The sequence below is a fragment of the Gossypium raimondii genome, chromosome 7, assembly GCF_025698545.1.
Source record: "Gossypium raimondii isolate GPD5lz chromosome 7, ASM2569854v1, whole genome shotgun sequence".
Classification (NCBI taxonomy): Eukaryota; Viridiplantae; Streptophyta; class Magnoliopsida; order Malvales; family Malvaceae; genus Gossypium; species Gossypium raimondii.
Genome location: NC_068571.1, coordinates 26,420,377 through 26,440,163, shown reverse-complemented (window position 1 = coordinate 26,440,163; position 19,787 = coordinate 26,420,377). Strand labels below are relative to the sequence as shown.

At 33.6% G+C, this 19,787-nt stretch overlaps 2 protein-coding genes across 3 annotated transcripts; one reads left to right on the top strand and one right to left on the bottom strand.

Annotated features, from left to right (window-relative positions):
• The first annotated feature begins 2,430 nt into the window (after window positions 1-2,430).
• Window positions 2,431-6,155, top strand: LOC105798235 (long-chain-alcohol oxidase FAO2). Of its 2 annotated transcripts, none has more exons than XM_012628229.2 (3): window positions 2,431-2,848; window positions 2,958-3,236; window positions 4,272-6,155. In XM_012628229.2, exons 1-3 carry the CDS (start codon window positions 2,627-2,629, stop codon window positions 6,018-6,020), a joined length of 2,250 nt encoding a protein of 749 aa, XP_012483683.1. In that variant the 5' UTR covers window positions 2,431-2,626; the 3' UTR covers window positions 6,021-6,155. The 2 variants fall into 2 exon arrangements, with proteins under 2 accessions (XP_012483683.1, XP_012483690.1); XM_012628236.2 differs by having other exon boundaries at window positions 2,433-2,848; window positions 4,293-6,155.
• Window positions 6,156-6,221: 66 nt separating this feature from the next.
• On the bottom strand, window positions 6,222-9,964 carry LOC105798249 (succinate--CoA ligase [ADP-forming] subunit beta, mitochondrial). The gene is made up of 12 exons (XM_012628254.2): window positions 9,741-9,964; window positions 9,312-9,422; window positions 9,004-9,115; window positions 8,687-8,751; window positions 8,497-8,574; window positions 8,280-8,354; window positions 8,014-8,166; window positions 7,743-7,877; window positions 7,440-7,604; window positions 6,989-7,111; window positions 6,615-6,686; window positions 6,222-6,520 (listed from the first exon to the last, which is right to left on the bottom strand). Exons 1-12 carry the CDS (start codon window positions 9,837-9,839, stop codon window positions 6,443-6,445), a joined length of 1,266 nt encoding a protein of 421 aa, XP_012483708.1. The 5' UTR covers window positions 9,840-9,964; the 3' UTR covers window positions 6,222-6,442.
• Between the last annotated feature and the right edge of the window lie 9,823 nt (window positions 9,965-19,787).

Below are 19,787 nucleotides of genomic sequence, written 5' to 3'. Positions count from 1 at the left end.
GAACCATGTCTCTATAATTATATCTTAGTCTATCTCTTATTTTGATTCCATCATGAACTTCCCTAATAATATATGTTACTGAATGATTCTGTCATAACCATTGGACTGATCAACAACTTGAACTCCTTGACTTTTTGCTTTTGACTTTTCTTCAAGTTTCGCAGTGCCAAGGGGAGTGAGCACTATCTCAGGCACATCACCAAAAGTTTTACAATCCTTATCATCATTGTTGATCTCATGTACTCTAACATCATCAACCACCACGTTGAAAGACTTTATTACCTTTTGAGTGTGTTTATTATACACTCTAAAGGCTTTATTGTTGCTAGCATAACTAAGGAAGATTCCCTCATTAGATTTAGAATCAAATTTACCTTGGTGTTCTTTGTCTCTCAAGATGAAACAATTACTCTTAAAAACATGGAAATTCTTGACTATAGGCTTCTTCCCTTCCACTACTCATATAGAGTCACATGAATCTTTGGTCTGATCAGCACTCTTTGATTACATGAGTAACAGTGCTAATTGCTTAGCCTAAAACCAATGTGAAATGTCATTGCTATTAAGCATTACTTTGGCCATTTCTTGCACAAGATTGGTCTTACGATCCACCACACCATTTTTTTGGAGTGTCTTTGGTGCTAAAAACTCATATTTGATTCCCTTCTCATTACAAAACTCGGCAAAATCATCTTTCTCAAACTCTCACTCATGGTCACTACGAATCCTCCTTGTCATACCAATAACTCTCCATTTTTCATTCATCAACTTCCTACATAATCTTTTCAACTCATCAAAAGCATCTTATTTATCTTTTAAAAAATTGAACCTAGATGTACCTTAAGAAGTCGTCCACACAAACAAACACATATTTCTTCCCTCCTAAGCTTTCTATCTACATAGAGCCAAAAAAATAAGTGTTCAAGAGCTCAATTGGGGCTTTGGTGTGGATATGAACCATATTTTGATGCTTCTTTTAATGTTGTTTACCTTTCATACAGTTATTACACACCTTAGGAACGGTTCCTGAAAGCTTTGGGATTCCTTAAACTGTTTTATATCTAACTAGTCTCTAAAAACCTTCAAAGTGGGTATGGACAAGCTTCTCATGCCATAGCTCCAATTCTAATGTAGCAGAAGTAATGCAATTAATCGATAGCATCACTTTATAACAGTTGTCAAAAGTTCATGCACTCTCCATGATTACTTCATCAGATCTAGTGGTAACAATAAACTTATGTTTAGTGAAATTAACAAGCATACCTTGATCACACAGTTGTCTGATGCTCATCATATTAGCTTTGAGGTAGTTGACTAGAAATATATTCTTTAATCAAGGCATGACAAAGACATTTAAAGTGCTTTTACTAAGTATCTGGCCTTTCTTCCTATCTTCAAAAATTACCTTTCTAGTAGGAGAATCTTCAAAATCATTCAAATAGGATTGGTTACCTGCCATATGCTAAAAATAGCCATTGTTGAAATACCATATTCCATCTAAAATTGACTTTATAAAATGATATGCAACCAACATACTTTTAGTCTCCTTCATCCACACTCATTTTTACTTCCTCACAGCTGATATGCCACGAGGAGTGGGCACTTCCTTACACACTGCATGCCTCCATGTTAGATCATGCAACATCTTGAAGCAATGAGGTCTTACATGACCAAAAACACCTCAATAATGACAAATTACCTTATGAACAATCGTCTTGAATGTCTTGAATAGCATTGGCTTAGAGCTTTCACCAACTTCCTTTGGACTAGATGTTTTAACAAAGACGGTGGGACTTGGCATTACATATTTACCCTTATCAATAAAGCCTAAGCCTCTCTTTCTTAGATCTCTCCTCCCAACTGCCAAGATCTCATCGAGTTTTCTACCTAAAAAACATGAGGGAGTACAAAAAAATATGAGGAAATATAAAAAAAATTGTGAGAATGTGCTAAAAAAAATGAGAAAGTATAAAAAAAAAAAAAGTAAAAGAATGCCAAACACGAAGGAGTACCAAAAATTGGTTGGTCTTCATAAATTTGTTTCATTTATTTAATTTTTCAAATTTTTATAAATTATTATTAATGTATAATTTATTTTACCAAGTATTAGTAAGAAAAATAAAATTTAAAAGTTACTAAATTTTCTATAATTTTTAAAAATCTTTATTAGACGAAAGCGTAGCAATAAAAATATTTTGCTATTATTAGTAAATGCTTATCATAAGCGAGAAGCGCCGCTGGTTCAGTTATTACCTTTTGATATATAAAGGATTGTTGTCGGTGTCATATACTAATAATAACTGCACTTGTGTCCCAATTATTAAAGCATAACCAAACTGTTTAACCAGAGTTAGATAATAAATTAATTGCATTTTAAAATAGAAAAGAAACACCCCCACAAATGAGACGAAAGGGTGAATGAAAGATAACGCCCATACCGCATATGAGACAACCGACCTCTTTTTTATTTTAGACAATACAAACGACCTCTTTCAATCGGCCTTCTTTCTGATGATGACCCAACAAGGAACCGAGCACGGGTAGATTTCTGGTCTATTTTATAAAAACCATTCAATGTTGCGTAAAGCAGCGAAGCAAAGCAAAAGATTAGTTAAGAAAGAACACCATGGAAATCGGAAACCATGAAACCGGTGATGCTCATCCTTTGCTGAGAGGCGGTAGGAGAAAAACTACATACACCCATGGTTTCTCTTCAGCTCAAATCCAATCACTTGCTGCCATCTGTGAAGCTTTAATCCCTCCCCTCCCACTTGATTCAGCCCACCAGGCTTCTTCCCTTGATGCTTTCTACAAAGCTTCTGGGGCTGAGCCTCCACTTCCTGATGAGGTAATCAAATTCCCAATCTTCATTCCTTCAACTCTTGTTGTAATTAGCTAATTGAACAGTGTTGTACGTGCATATACTTGGTAATGGGGAATTGTTTTAAAATAAACAGGTAGCAGAGATGATGGTGAAGAGGGTGGTTGAACCCAGGGTACTCTCGTTTGTGAAAGTAGTATTGACAGTTATATCGTTTAGATTGGGCGCATTGTTGCTTTGCGGGTGGGATTGCTGTGACTGGAAATGGCCATTCATTCACAAGTTTTCGGAACTGCCAGTGGAGAGAAGAGAAAAAATACTAATGAAATGGTCAAGCAATGGCCATCATCGCTTACCTCTAAGAGCTGTTTTTGCATTGATCAAAACTTACTGCTTGTTCATCTTTTTCTCCATGGTAAACTCTTTACCTTTTCCATTAATTTTTCCTCATCCATCTTCCTCCTATCTTCTTATAAAATATTAGGTAAACTACACCTTCATTCACCTTTTGATACTTAACTAAAAAACTTACAATTGGATCACTAAATTATTTTAAAAATTTCATTCAAATCATTAAACTATTAAAAAGTTTTATATAAATCACTAAATTGTTAGTTTTTTCCTTTTTAAATTTTATCAATAAACTTCAAGTGATGATTTCACCATTAGTATGGTGAATCAGTATCCCATCAGCAAATAGAAGAATATAAACCTTAAATCAAAATCGATCTAACGGTCAATATCAAATATCAAAAAAAAGATTGTTTGAACTTTGGTTTGCAGATTTGTGTCATCTAAAATTGTTTCATTAAAAATAACTAAACTGTGGAAGAGAAAGAGAAAGGGAGCTTTAGATTGGTACATGTAGTTAAAAAAACCATATAGTAGCGATTTTAATAGTCTAATGACTTACATGAAAATTTTTAAATAGTTTAGTGATCAAATTATAACTTTTTTAGTAAAAACTTATATATAATTTAGTGACTAATTGAGTAGTTTACCCAATTTACCTAAAATAATATAATGTAATATTATCCTTTCCTTTACAGAATGCGTTTAATAATTATTAAATTGTTTTTACTAATCCAGATTGGCTAATATATGCCTTAAAATGGGTTCAAGAATCAAAACTAAAAATACTATTTGCTCAAATAAAGAAAGAACTGAAAAAGACTGGTGAAAGTATAATTGTCGTAATTCATTCTATATGTCAAAAACTAAAAGGACATGAAAATTTTATGAATAAACCCAGGTGTATGAATTTTTAAAATTTATATAACGCTTGATTATATAAATATATTTGTTGGATAATAGTTCTAGTGTTTCGTGCATGAGAGAGCTGTTATCATAATTAGTGCATTTTAAAGGAATTAAGATACGATTTGATTACATGGAATCAAGAACATAATGATTAATACTTGATGTGTAAGTCAATAACGAACAAGGTTAGCTTTTGAAATTTGTGTCTCAGACTGATGAAAAATCAGAGAACCCATCATGGAAAGCAATAGGATACAACGTAGACAAGCGGCAGAAAAGGGTATCTTCTCCTCATGGGCGAAAGGGTATTATAGAAACAATGCACGAAGATGACTCCACCTTCGTCCAATCCCTCACTGAAAAAGGCCTTCAAGTCACGGAAGATCCAGATCACAACGTCTTCAACATCAAATGTGATGTAGTGATTGTTGGGTCTGGTTGCGGTGGAGGGGTTGCTGCGGCAGTTCTTGCAAGCTCAGGCCAGAAAGTGGTTGTTATTGAGAAAGGCAACTATTTTGCAACTACAGATTATACTTCTCTAGAAGGTCCCTCTATGTCAGAGCTTTATGAGTACGGAGGCTTTTTGACAACCACCAACGGGAAATTTATGATCATGGCTGGCTCAACAGTTGGAGGGGGTTCCGCTATTAATTGGTCTGCATCAATCAAGACGCCCAACAACGTGCTCAAAGAGTGGTCCCTGGATCATAAAATTCCACTCTTTGGTAGCTCTGAATACGAAAATGCGATGGATGCCGTGTACCAGAGGCTCGGTGTTACAGAAAATTGTACGGAAGAAGGGTTACAAAATCAAGTTCTTAGAAAAGGGTGTGAGAATCTTGGGTTGAAAGTGGAAGCAGTTCCGAGGAATTCGCCGGAGGATCATTACTGTGGTTCCTGCAATCTTGGGTGTAGAACAGGAGACAAGAAAGGAACTGCTACCACTTGGCTGGTTGATGCGCAGGGTTATGGTGCAGTGATCCTGACAGCATGCAAAGCTGATAGGCTTATGTTGGTGAATAACAATGAGGATGCGAGGAGAAGAAAGAAATGCCTGGGTGTGGTTGCGACGTCTTTGAACAAAAATCTGACCAAGAAGCTGCAATTTGAGGCTAAAACAACGATTTCAGCATGTGGATCTCTACTGACTCCTCCTTTGATGATATCTAGTGGGTTAAAAAACCCAAATATTGGCAGGAACCTTCATTTGCACCCAGCGCTAGTAGCTTGGGGATACTTTCCAGAAGATGAAACAGGGATCAAAGGCAAAAGCTACGAGGGCGGAATCATAACTTCATTCAACAGGATTGTTTCAGAAGAATCCAATAATGTCCATGCAATCATCCAAGCTCCTGCACTAGGACCAGCATCGTTCGCAGCCATATCTCCATGGGTTTCAGGAAGGGAGCTGAAGGAAAGAATGGTGAGGTATCCAAGATTGGCTCACCTTTTCACGCTGATAAGAGACCAGGGTTCAGGAGAAGTAATGGAAGAAGGGAAGATCAAGTATCGGTTGAGTGAAGTGGATAAAGAAAATCTAAAGATTGGGTTGAGACAGGTGTTAAGGGTTCTGATTGCAGCTGGGGCAGTGGAAGTGGGAACCCATCGAAGCGATGGCCAGAGAATTAAATGCAAAGGTCTTACAGAAGAAAGTTTGCAGGAGTTTTTGGATAACGTTCCCGTGGTAGGAGGGCTCAGTTCCAAGGATGAGTATTGGACCCTCTATCTTACAGCTCATCAGATAGGAAGTTGTAGAATGGGCGCAACCGAGGAAGAGGGTGCTGTGGATGAGAATGGTCAGAGTTGGGAAGCTGAAGGATTGTTTGTTTGCGATGCTAGTGTCCTGCCAACTGCAATTGGAGTCAATCCCATGATCACCATACAATCCACCTCCTACTGCATTTCCAACAAGATTGCACAATTGTTGAAGAAGGAATAAATTAACACCTTCCATCACTAAGTCCCTCTTACATTCATGAGCTGTATTAGACCTGCAATTAAATTGCGAGCGTGTGTGTGTGTGTGAACTGAGCCTCTCAAGTGATCTCAATAAAACTACTGTTGTAACTTAAAAGTGATCGCTTCCATCAGCCCACGGACATAACCCTTGCAATATTTAACATAAGATTTCCAAACTATATTTTCTTAAATCAAAGAAAGATGTTATATCAACTTTGAATTATATGCCAACTGTCCGGAGCAAATGTGGCAAATATATCAATTTTGCAGGACAGTAACCCCCTGCTGCTTTATCATTAACAAGATTCTATGGGCTTGATGAAAAGAAAAATAAAGGAAAAACTCATCAATGCTGTGAAAGATGAGAAACAATAAGAAAAAAGGACTCGTATCTTAAACTTCTCATTTGCTGGCTGCCTTAACGGCTTTCTCTGCAGCATCATCCAAATCTTCTGCTGTAATTAGTGTCATTCCGCTTTCCTGCAGGACCATTGACAATCACCAAGGAAACCAAAAAAGACATCAAGACTTGTCAAGATATTATAAAATTACATCCGTCGCGTTTCCACTTTACCTTCAAAATCCGCTTTCCTTGGTCAACATTGGTACCTTCAAGACGGACCACCACAGGAACTTTTAGGGCCACCTGTAACACAAGGTCAAACGTAAGTCAATGCCTTTTACATCCTTATGGAAGCAATAAAAAACAGATCGTCAACATTCTTTTATATCCATATCTATCTATCCATCTACCTATCTATATATATATATATATTCTAAAAAGGCACTCCTACTTTGGACTTCATAAACTTCTAACAAACAGTTTGGTTTCCCTGCATCAGTGTTAAAATGATGATTCACCCACATACAGTAAGATAAAATGCTAGTGTGACACACAAGTACTTGGTCACCAATGTAAACAGAGAAGTCACTCCAAAGAACTCTCACATGTTTGGCAGCATTGACGATCCCACTTGCTATCACATCACATTTCATTATTCCTCCAAATATATTCACCAAAATGGCTTTCACTTTATCATCAGAAGTCAAAATCTTAAATGCCTCAACCACCTGTTCCACATAATCTAAGAATTAACAAGCAAATACATTCAACAGAGATTATTACATCAACTTCGCTGTTAGATACCAAATTTTTCATAAAGCAAATAACAGTATATCATGACCAGTGATGCTAGAAATGCATGAACCGCAGCAGAAACAATACATAAAATCATGTATAGAAGTGTGTGCTCACATGTTCTACAAATGCATAGCTTCAAAACTATAAGAAACAGTAAATAAAAGCAAATGCACCAGCGCCAGAAAGTAAACACATTTAAACAACAAAATTGCCACAGAAAGGCAATACGAGAGTTTTAAAGGCAAAGAACATCCTTACCTGACCTTCAGAAGCATTTCCACCTACATCCAGAAAATTGGCAGGAGTTCCTCCATGCAATTTAATTATATCCATTGTAGCCATCGCCAACCCTGCACCATTCACCATGCAACCAATTTCTCCATCTAACCCAATGTAATTTAAATCAGCTTTGGCAGCAGCAACCTATAATAATAGGAAATACAGAATAGGACCAAGAGCACAGATACTGATTATCATGTAGTCCAACTTATGATTTACAAAACAACCAAGAATAATCATTTGTAAACACAAAAAAAAAGTGCAAAGGAGACAATTCCATACCTCCCGAGGATCCTCTTGTGATGGATCACGGAGAGCAAATATCTCCTTTTGACGAAAGGCAGCATTATCATCAAAGTTCAACTTTGCATCAGCAGCTACTAATTGGTTGCTAGCAGTCTCAGCAAGAGGATTGATCTGTCCAAGAGAATAAACAATTCACACAAAAATTTATCACTAACCAAAACAGAATGCAATTTGCAGTTAACAAGTAAAGTTACTTGAAACACATGAGATGGTCAAACGGAAAATATAGCCAAACAGAAATACTAACTTCCAACAACGTGCAATCACGTTCACAGAAAAGCTTATATAGTTTCTTCACTTGTTCAATAGAATCATTTCTATCGGCAACCTTGGGAGCCAAACCATCAACAACCCTGGCAGCATCTTCATCAGTAATTCCTTTGAAGACATCAACAGGTACCTATCAGGAAAAAAATGATAAATCAATTGCAATGAATATATCATGATCACTGTGGATGGAAGAGAATGCCTTATTAATTATACTAAAACATCAGAAGGGGGAATGATTATCACCTTAATAATCATATCAGGATATTTCTCTGCAAGGTCTTCAATGCTGGTTCCTCCCTTGCTGCAGGCAATTATAAGCTAGAAACAACATAAAAAAATAGAAAAATGAAGCGCCTTTGGCTTCAGGAGAATCATTTAATCTTAACAAAAAGTAATCAGGTGAACAAAAATGACGTCTCCAGCAGCCATAAAGATTAATTTACAGAGTTTGGAAACATACCGGACCCGCAGTTTTACGATCCAGAGTGATAGCAAAGTACATCTCATTCACTAGTGACAATTTTTCACACAGGTAAACCTGTAAAAGATAATGAAGTTAGTAGAGATCATCCAAGCCCAAGTAAAATTGAAACCACTGCACAGAATAACGGACAGTTAAATTCCACACCAGAAAGGGATGGGTACCAAACCTTGCTGACAACTTTGCCTTGGGGGCCAGTTTGTTTGGTAACAAGTATCTGGCCAAGCATCTTCCCTGAATGCAATTAAAATAAAGCACCTATTATAAAATAACTACGAAAGGCTTTCACATAGAAAAAAGAAAGTAAAACGAAAGTCATTTCATACTAACTAGCATACAAAGCATCTCAGTGACTGGCAAGACAACATTAATGAAAATCATATTTTGCAAAGATAATGAAAAACTCCAGAACAATACTCAATACATTAATGTATTTGGCAATTTGTTATACAGTCTAATTTTTCTGTAAAGATAACTATTCAGTACCAGCAATATCTTCAATCTGGTCAGCCTTAACGATGTGAACTCCACCCTTAAAACCATTTTGGAATGTTCCCAAGCCTCTTCCACCAGCCAAAATTTGACTTTTAACCACCAACTGAAGCACAATCAAATTTATTAACACCTGTCTTATTCAATCATGTCATATCCAAATATGCCATAAAATTGTTTTTTGAAACCTGATCGTCCATGGTTAAGAACACAAGCCAATAACTCTGCTTTGCTTAAGACAACCAATTATCACTCTAAAACATCGAAACATAAAAGCCATTGCACGAATTGAGAGAACTTACCTCATTTTCATTGGGGAAGGCAGATTTGACTGCTTCTTTAACTTCATCGATGGAAGAAACCGCAACTCCTTTCGGCACGTTAATTCCATATTTGTTCATCAAGTCAGCACCCTGATTTTCAGATAACCAAAATTCATCAATGGACGCTTACATGAAATTTATATTTCCAAACAGGTATACAGATCCCAAAGAAAGAGTGAAATGCATAAAACTCAAAGTTCAATCTCCAAATAAATATAAAGGAAACAAAAACCGTCAACAACGTCAAAATAATTTCACAGGAACCGTGCAGGTAGTAAAATCAGTACAAAATAAATCACTTATGAAGTATTCTATTGGAAATCATAGTTTCCATTTAAATTTTCTAAGAGATAATTCGAGATGCAATTGCATGGAAGGATAAATACATAAAGTAAAAGAAAAAAAAACCTGATATTCGTGAATGTTGAGACGGCGGAGCTGCTGTTGCTGCCATTTGCCGGCGACAGAGAGAGAGCGGGACACTAGCTTGTTCATTAATCCTCTCATTTTGTTCTTCGCTTCCTCCTAAGTGAATGTTGATTATCAGCGGAAGACTAACCGAGATCTATAGCAAACCCTAGAAAAATAAATGAGCAAAGAGAAGGAAAATTTTGCGGGGATGGAAAATCAGTCAAACCACCCTATATTAGTTGTTTTATTTATGTCCGGTCCTTTACTTTTAGAAATTTCCGAGAAGGAAAGAAAATAGCAATTTTTCTTTGGCTTAATATAACATTTGACACTTAAACTTACATTTGTTCTTAATTTGGTACCTAAGCTATTTTTTAGTCCAATTTTGGTACTTGAATTTGTCAAATGCTATACAAATTACTCAAAACACAAACAATTGTAGTTCTTTTTATGAGGGGACAGAAATAGCTAATATATTATCGACATATGGCAGATAAAATGGGCAAAAATGATTACATTTTTTTGGAGTTTCTGTTGTTTCGCTAAACAATATGCTCAAAATTTACTTTTCATTGAATTTGAGATTACTTTGATTATTAATGGCAAGAATGATTTAAGAGGCGATGCATGTTAAAACATGGCATGATCTTTATAAATCCCTCAACTCCACCAAAATATCATTAGTATAAAAAAAAATACATGTTCAAAAATTGAACTTTGAGCAATGCTTAAAAATGGGTATTGAAGAAGAAAACAAGATTTTTAAAACCCAAAATAAAAACATTATTGTGTTAAATTAAAATGAAACAAAATAATAATTAAACTAAAAGTAATTGAACATTTAAATACAAAAAAATAGAAACTTCATGTCACTTGCCATATATCGATCATACATTGATTATTTTGCTACCCTATTAAAAAATAACAATGTTAGCATGTTGGAGTAAATTTTAATTAATTACTTGACATCAAAGGACAATTAGGACAGCAAAGAATAATTGGATGAAAGTTTAATTATTAGGGTTGTAATTGCACCCTCTTGTAATTACGAGAAATTAGAATTCTCTAGATGTCTTTGGTTGATAGAATGCAATTAGATATTTGTTTTTATCTCGTGTTTGGTAGTATAAATTGTAATTGCACAACTATATAATTTAAATTTAAAAGAAAATAATACAATTATTATAAAATAATCGATAATAATGATAAAAATTCTTTAAACAAGTAATAAAACTTAAAATCGAAACATTGTATGTGATATGTTAATCTAAGAAAATATTCCAGAATATGATTATTATTGATAAGAAAATTAAACATTATACAACTTCATCTAATTACTCCAGTATTTCTTATTTGTTGCGATAATTCATTCTCTGATATTAATCATATACTCATTGATCATTAGCTAAGTATAAATAATTAATAATAAATACTATGTAAATTGAACTCTAAGTTTTGGCCTAGTGGCTGAGTGTTCATCTACCCTAGGAATAGCCTGAGTTCGAATCATCGTTGTACCAAAAAAATACTATTTAATTTAGTTAATTTGAAACAACCTAGTTTTCAATGGTGTTGGAAAAAACAATTTTGAGACCCCGTTTCTATAAACTGAGTCTGTAAATATTTGATAAGAATATTTACAGAGTTACATTATTGATGAATTTAAATTTGGTTAAGTGATTTAACTGAAATTGTGACTAATTAAGGCACGAGACTTAAATTGTAATTATCCAAAAAGTCAAAATGGTTAATAAACCATTTTAAATCATAAGCTAGTGGACAATAATACATTATAAATTAAATTTATAAAATAAAGGTTTATTACTTAAGAAAAACATGATTAATTAAGTAAATTAAGGTTAATTAACCATTAAGCTAAGTATAAAAGATAATTTAATGGAAGGAGAGATCATAATTCATCTTTTACAACTGGCCTGAGAAGAAAACACCATTTTTGTTAGGTTTGAAGCTTTTGGTAGAAAACACCATTTTTGTTAGGTTTGAAGCTTTTGGCTCTAATTCCAAGTAAGTCCATAGCTATTTTTTATTATATTTTTAATAGATTTGAGGTCATGAGAGCTTGAATTTAGCTAACCCATGTACTAATTTGTAAAATTTTTAAAGTTTTGAAAGTTTCCACTATTGATAATTGAATGAAATTTGTATGAATTTGTTAGAAATTAAGCTTAGTTTATGAAAAGGACTAAATTGTAAAGCTTAATTGCTAGTTTCATACATTAGATACCAAATTGAATAAAATGCAAAATTATCATGAACTGTTTGTAAGGATAGAAAATAAAGGGTCCCTAATGAGTTTTAGTGAAATCAGATTTTAAATCGAGGCCTTAAATTGAAAGTTATGTTTGTCTCGATTTTAAGGACTAAATTGAATAATTTAAAATATATGTCAAAATTGATATTTGATTCTTATTCGATTGGAATTTGATAATGTGATATGTTTTTATGATTATTCATAGCTAACGACAACATCGAACCGTCGAGAGGGAAAGGAAAAGCGAAAATCATCAACGAGTGACGCGTGAAATCTCAGTTTGTACATTTATAATCTAAGGTCGTTTTAATTTATTGTATTTTCATATTATCTGCATATGGGAATGTCAAGGTGAGTATGTAGTGATGAATTGAACCATTGGGTTGAGTTTGAATACAAAATGTTGAAGTAGAGGACTAAAGTGAATAAAATGTAAAATAGCATGAATTGTTTATAATATGATATGTGTTATGGAATAGGGTGAAAATATGTATTGAATGATATGAATTATATGTGATATGTTAATAAATTGGATAATGATAGTGAGACTGATTAAGGAATGGTATGTGTACTAAATTGTAAAAAGGAAATTAAAATGTTGATACCCTATTATTTAGTCAGGCTAAGTCAAATATAGTTGACATGTCATAGAATTGGATTGTGTACAAGTTTATGTGCTTTGTGCATTAGGATGCGCTTCATGCACCAATATGCACTTTATGTGCCAGTTTCCTTTATCTTGATTTATATGATAATACACTTCAGTGTCAGTCTGGTGCGTTGGTTAGATGATCCGTGTATCCATCCGAGTCCGAGTTAGGTTAATAGGGGCCATTGATACTAAGTTTGATAACTTATATTGAAATGAATTGGAATGATATTTGAGAACTGAATAAATTTATATATGAATTGAAATGAATAAAGTATGTATCTTATTACGCAAAAAATAATCGAAAATGAGCCTAGGGGCTGAAGCGTATATGACTGAGTCTATAGAATCCAGAATCAGATTGAATGGCGTTGTTATATAAGTATGTCTTTAATTATTAAATGTATTGTATGATTGGTAATTGGTGAACAAGTTGGAATTGAACATATATTTACTTTGTTAAGTGGGTTGATTGATAATATGTTGGTATGCTTATACATGTAGATTGTTAATGAAATATAATTGACAAATTGGTTTATGATTTGGTTAAGTGTTGAGAACATAAATGCATGATTTTTGCTAAAGCTTATTGTTAATGCTAAGTGTTATATATATATATATATATATATATATATATATATATATATATTAGGTCTTGAATTATAAATGTACCACTGAGTCTATTACTCCGCGTACAGTTTTTTTCCCCATGCACAAGTTTAAGTACCTTTTAAAGACCCGAAAGTCAGTGATGTCAAAAATGGTGGTATTGAAACCCCATTTTCAATGATCGAGTCTATAAATATTAATATTTAATTATTTATGAGGTTACTATAAAGTTTAATCAAAGTTTGATTCATTAATTTTGTCATTTGGATAGTTAATCAAGGTATAAGAATTAAATTGTAAAAGTGGTAAAAGGTAATCGCTATTAGATTTTAATTAATTGGAGGTCCAATCAACTGAACCTTTCCAATTATGTTAAACGATGGTGGGGAATAGTTGTAACCCATTAAAATTGTTAATTAAACTTAAATTTAATTAAACTTAGGTTAACTAAGTTAATTCTAATTAATTAAAAAACTAATTAAAATATATAAACAAATATTAAAAAGAAAATAAAGTCATTTTCTATCATCTCCTTCACCTAGCTGTAGTAAAAAGAAGAGAAAAGGGTTGAGAAGCTTTCAACTTTCTACTCTTAATTAGGTGAGTTCGATTTAGTCTTTTTTTATAATTTTTATTTAGTCTTTTTCTTGTAATTTTTATGTTTTTGAGGTTCCGGGAGCTTGATTTAGCTAACTCGTGTACCAATTTGTAAAACCGTTAAAGTTTCTGAAAGTTGCCATTGATGAGTTCTTGAATGTTTTGGTGTTAAATGGTTAGATTTTGAGCTTAGATATGAAAAATGATTAATTTGTAAATTAAAATTATTAGTTTTGAATATAGGGAATAAAGTGTAAATAATTCAATAATTGGTATGAAATTTTTGTAATTATGGATAGTAGAGGGCTTTAGAAGGATTACTTTTGAAATAGAAGCTCAAATTTCAAAAGTTGTAGTAATTTTGGTTTTATGGACTAAATTGAATAAAATGAAAAACTTTAGGGATATTTAGAAAATGAAAAATTGGACTGATTTATGCATTTAGTAGGTTGTTATAAACTATTTGAAATTGATAAATTAAATTAAATTGTTATATAGATCGAGATTTGAACCAAACCAAGGATAATCGGGGGAAATACAAAATTATCAACTAGTCCTTGTAATTCAACTTCTCTGCAGATTTTTTCAGGTAAGTCCATATGGTGTATTGTATTTATATTGCTATACATTTTAAATTATAAATATATGTATGTTTAATTGAAATTTGAATTGTTTACGACTTGGTACAAAAAGTGAGATTTGTAAAAAATTATAAATGAACGTAAATGAACTTATATGTTGAAATTGCCTTGATGAAACTCCGAAAATTTCTTGTACACATGGATATAGGCTGATTACCAAGATCCAACATTTGTTATGGACTCAAAGATACATGTGTCACAAGTTTAGCTCGGACGAGCAACCTAATGTCGTTTCAAAGGTTTAACCCGGGCAGGTAACCTGACATGTATTTACAGCTTTGGCCAAACTATTTGATATGTGGAACAAAGGTTTAGCCCGGGCGGGTAACTTGACATGATTATATGTTCAGCTCAAGCGAGCAATGGATGTGATTAGTACTTCTGTATTCGAGTCCATTTACTGAGTTTCATCGATTAATACTGATAATATAAAATAAGATATGGAAATTATACAAAATGTAATTGATGTTCAAATGTGGTATTAGTGAATGATTTGAATATATGTAGCTTTGATATACAAATATGATTACTGGAATGATATGCAATGATATGTTATAAAGTTGATACATTATATGATTGATTATGTATTAAAGCTCACCTTATTGTCGTGATTTGCTATATTAGGCAAACTTTATCTAGTTAAATAGCTTAATATGGTTAATTTTATATTGAGGTAAGTTTCTTGTTTAAATACCTATGGACTTACTAAGAATTCGTTATGCTTACCCCATTATTTTTTCTTTCTTTGTAGATTGCTATCTTGCGAAATGTGTTGATCGGATCTACGAAAAGCTCACACTATCCCGTTATTGATTTGGTAGATTTTTAATCATTTTAAATCTTGGTTATGTGATATGTATATAGGAGTTATGATTTTGGTAACATAAATGTTAGCATTGTTGAACCTTTTCTAATGTTTGAACATTTGGTAAGGTAAAGCCTATTTGAGTATGTTTGTTTTGGTAACATTTTGAACTATATGTGTGAAACTTGATATGGTGCATTTGAGTATGAATGATATGTTTAAATGGTGGTGTGGAATAGATATGTATATATATATGGCATATTGGTTTAGCTGATTGGAAAAATGGTTAAATGTAATGTTTCCTATTCTAGGACTGAAACATAACGTGTACAAGCCTAGAAATACATGCCATAATAACCTGTGATAGTGTGATGTCTTCTAATCCAATTTGAATTTGTTTTTTATATACATAACAATCTCGATAGAATCAAATAGGGTCGTATCAGATGAGGTAGACAGTAATATGCCTACTTCCGATCAGGGAGTTGCTCAGAGTATGCTCGTTTCGCAAGGGCTCAGAAGTGAGGTGCGAGATGCCTTCTTCTAAATTATGAACCAATGGTTCAACCAGTTTATTGGAGCTACCCCTTCAGCTCTGTGGTTTAAAATGCAACCTCCACCCCTTATCGTGCCTTCGATGACACCCCATTGTCCTCAGAACCCTACTATAGTAAATGTCCACCGACCTCTGATAATAAAATCATAAAAATATAGAGCCAAGGAATTTTGAGGTAAAAGGAAGACGATTCGACTAAAGCTGAATATTGGTTAGAAAATACTCTAATAGTGTTTGATGAAATGATGTGTACACCGGAGGATAGCTTGAGATACACTGTATCGTTGCTAAAAGATGAGGCGTATTAGTGGTGGATGACGGTGATATCTGTCATACCAAGAGACTAAGTGAACTGGGAATTTTGTTCAAACCAAGTTCAAGAAGAAATATGTAAGTCGACTATATCTCGAAAAGAAGAAGAGAGAATTCATAGCATTGAAATACGGTGATATGATTGTCGTCAAATATGAACGTAAATTTGTTTGACTCAGTAAGTGTGCTTGAGAACTAGTATCGACTGAAGCTGAGATGTGCACCTAATTTGAATGGGGTTTAAATGAAGACATTCAGATTCTTGTTAAGGCTTTAGAATTAAAAGAATTTGTTGTGTTATCGGAACAAGCTTAGAAAATAGAGGAAATGAGAAATGAAAAGAATCAAGCCAAATCCAAAAATAGTGATACCAAGAAACACAGCATGACTAGATCCTTCCTGACTCCTTCATCCAAGCAGACTAGAGATTTCAAAATTTAATCTTTCGCCTCTGTAGGGAATCTGAGAAAAGACATGTCCAGGCAGAATTATCCAAGATCACAGGCTACGTCAATGTCAGTGCTGGTAGTATTCGGAATGTGAACAAACCTATTTTCGAGCATTGCGGAAAAAACCATTTTGAGGATTGTAGATTGAAGAAAGTCTCATGTTTCAGATGTGGTTCTTTTGATCATTTCCTAAAGGGTTGCCCGAATAAAGTTGAGATTGGTTTCAGAACAGGTTACAAAATTAGTGATAATTCCACAGAGGGGTAGGAAACTGAAATCTAGAAATAATGCTCAATCAAGCTGAGGTGGAACCAAGGATACAGTTGCAAGATCTGAAGCACGTGCAGCAACCAGAGCCTATGTGATTCAAGCCAGAGAGGAGGCTACTGCTCCTAATGTCATTGTTGGTACATTTTCTCTTTTCAATGTTATTGTGCATACCTTGATAGATCCTGGATCAACGCATTTATACATATGCACTACCTTAATAATCGAAAGAAATTTTCCAGTAGAGTTAACTGAATTTGATGTTAGAGTGTCAAACCTAATAGGTCAGTGTGTCATTATTAATAAAATATGTAAAGACTGTCCATTAAAAATTTGGGGTCGTGAATTTCCTGCCAACCTAATGCTATTTCCATTTGATGAATTTGATGTTATTCTTGGCATAAATTGGTTAACTCTGCACGATGCTAGTGTTAACTGTAGATAGAAATGAATTACATTGAGATGTTAGAATGGTGAAACAATTATTGTTAAGGCTGGCAGATCTGATTGTTCTACTAACATTATTCCAGGGATATCTGCCCGAAAACTTATCAGAAAGGGGTGTAAAGCATATCTAGCTTACATTTAATATACCAGAGTCCAGAATCAAAGATAGAATAGGTTATGATAGTTAATAGATTGAAGTGGCGCTCAAAATGGCTCCTATTTTGTTTTCTTCGTATAGAATGGCTCCGACCGAACTAGAGTAGTTGAAAGCACAATTGTAACAATTATTAGACCAAGGATTCATTCGATCAAGCATTTCACCTCTTGAAACCACACCACTCACACCGAGACGCTACTAATTTGCAATGGTTAAAAAGGAGTGTGTGAGCTTAACAAGCTCAGTGAATGTTTAGAACAACTACCATGCAAACATGTCATCAAGCATTAGTAGAACATACACATGTCATAATTAGAATAATCGTAACTTTATCGACATATTCCACTTACACACGCATGTTTAACAATTTATTAGGTCATTGCAAACACTTTCATATATACATCACAATACATACAAACATAGTTATAGACAATTTCCATAATACTCACATATCATATAAACACATATCACAACACACACATATTCATATTTTATGATAGTTTGAGACAATTTGGCACTTGAGCTTGAAACGTAAAAGTGGGCACTATCACCACCCATCGAACACACGGATCTCTAACACATCACATAGACTCATAGAGTCAAACATGTCACGTAAGTGAAGCATTAAGCTAACACTCTCCAACACACTGAACATGTCCCATTGAATGGAGCTTAGCTCACATTCCTTTATCTCTCCAAACATGTCCCAGAGCCTCAAACCCAAATCACATATGTATTTAGGTGAGTACTTACAATCCTATGGCATGCCAACTATATCCAATGGTCTCAAGAATCACAATGCCAAATATTTGTATTTAAACACATATATTACTTACCGGTTTCCGTTTGCTATCACAGTACATTTGCATCAATATTATCACTGTCACTTAGCATGTATAACATGCTTACATATACTCTTTCACAACAATAATCATGAACATATAGCACATATATAGTATTTCATTTCAATTCACATTTTCTTAATAACATAAACACATATTCCACAAGGTAAACATGAGCACAAGGAAGCTTACACTCACAATTTAGAGTAGGGGTTTAGACTACTACTAAAATCCCAAGTAATGCATTGAATCGTGTCCTCAAGTAATTATTCCAAACACTCACCAAAAATGCTTTTGCCGAAATACCGAAAGCTCAAAATAGCCTTTCCTAACTCATAGATGGTCCTAGCGAATCTGAAGCTTCAATACAATAATTCATACAACAATATATTCAAAAATTAACAAAGGACTCACCACAAGCAATCAAAAAACATAATCCTAAACTAAGTTCTCATGTAACCAAAACATTTAGCATAATAAACTTTAAATCCAAATATCTCGGTCTATGCTCTATCTTTTCACCTAAAAACAATTTCGTTCATCTTATAATTTACATATGACTAATTATCAACCCTTAAACCACATTAATCTACTTAGTTCATGGTATCGACTTTTTCGACATACCATAGGCATTTTTCATGAAAACTCATTAAGAAATCCTTAACGAAACTTTAAAGTAAGTTTAGAAACCTTCTTGTTATGTTAAATCAAGTTGAAAATACTTTGAAACTACGTTTTTACCAAAAATCCTGAAATCCACCATTAACGACCCAATTTTTGACTTTTATTTAAAACATGCGATTTAATGGCTAAAAGTTTCGTTTAAAAAACCATATATCATTTAAAACTAATTAGGAATTAAATAATTACCTTAGTTGATGAAAAGCCGAGCGTTTGATCGAAAACCTAAAAAACCAACAAGCTTGATAATAGAGGAATCTATGGTGTTTTTGGGTTTTTTTCTTGGATTTTTTGGAGGTTTAATGATTTGGAAAGTGACAGGAATCAAAGGAATTTAGGTTTGGCAAAGAAAATTGAATGGAAAAGCTGGGAGAACAAAGGGATGGCAAGAATAAGTTATGGAGAAGAACTAACGTGAAAATAAAACTATAAATCGGGGTTTTTAGGTTAAATTTTAAAATAAAGTCTAATTGCCTCTTAAAAACTCTAAGTTTTGACTCTTTTACAAATCAACCCTATTTTAAAAATTAAAGGTATTTAAAACGCATTTTCAAAAATTAATTTAATTTCTAAAACCATAAACAAAAACATTTCCGATTATCATGCTTACAAAATTCCCGAGCACACTAAAGCTAAAATCTTTAAAATACAATCGAAACTTCTAGGCCCAATTTTAAGATGTTACAAAAATGGTATTGTAACACCCCGTTACTCGTCTCGATTGTTAGAACTGAGTTACAATATGTCACATTTGTTGTAG

What these genes read in the sequence shown, in the direction of transcription:
- LOC105798235 (XM_012628229.2), top strand. Translation starts at nt 2,627, where the DNA reads ATGGAAATCGGAAACCATGAAACCGGTGATGCTCATCCTTTGCTGAGA. An exon ending in AGCCTCCACTTCCTGATGAG is followed by an intron (nt 2,849 to 2,957) that starts GTAATCAAATTC and finishes TAAAATAAACAG; the next exon opens with GTAGCAGAGATGATGGTGAA. An exon ending in TGTTCATCTTTTTCTCCATG is followed by an intron (nt 3,237 to 4,271) that starts GTAAACTCTTTA and finishes GAACAAGGTTAG; the next exon opens with CTTTTGAAATTTGTGTCTCA.
- LOC105798249 (XM_012628254.2), bottom strand. Translation starts at nt 9,839, where the DNA reads ATGAGAGGATTAATGAACAAGCTAGTGTCCCGCTCTCTCTCTGTCGCC. An exon ending in TCAACATTCACGAATATCAG is followed by an intron (nt 9,423 to 9,740) that starts GTTTTTTTTTCT and finishes TCTGAAAATCAG; the next exon opens with GGTGCTGACTTGATGAACAA. An exon ending in GAAATGCTTCTGAAGGTCAG is followed by an intron (nt 7,112 to 7,439) that starts GTAAGGATGTTC and finishes TATGTGGAACAG; the next exon opens with GTGGTTGAGGCATTTAAGAT.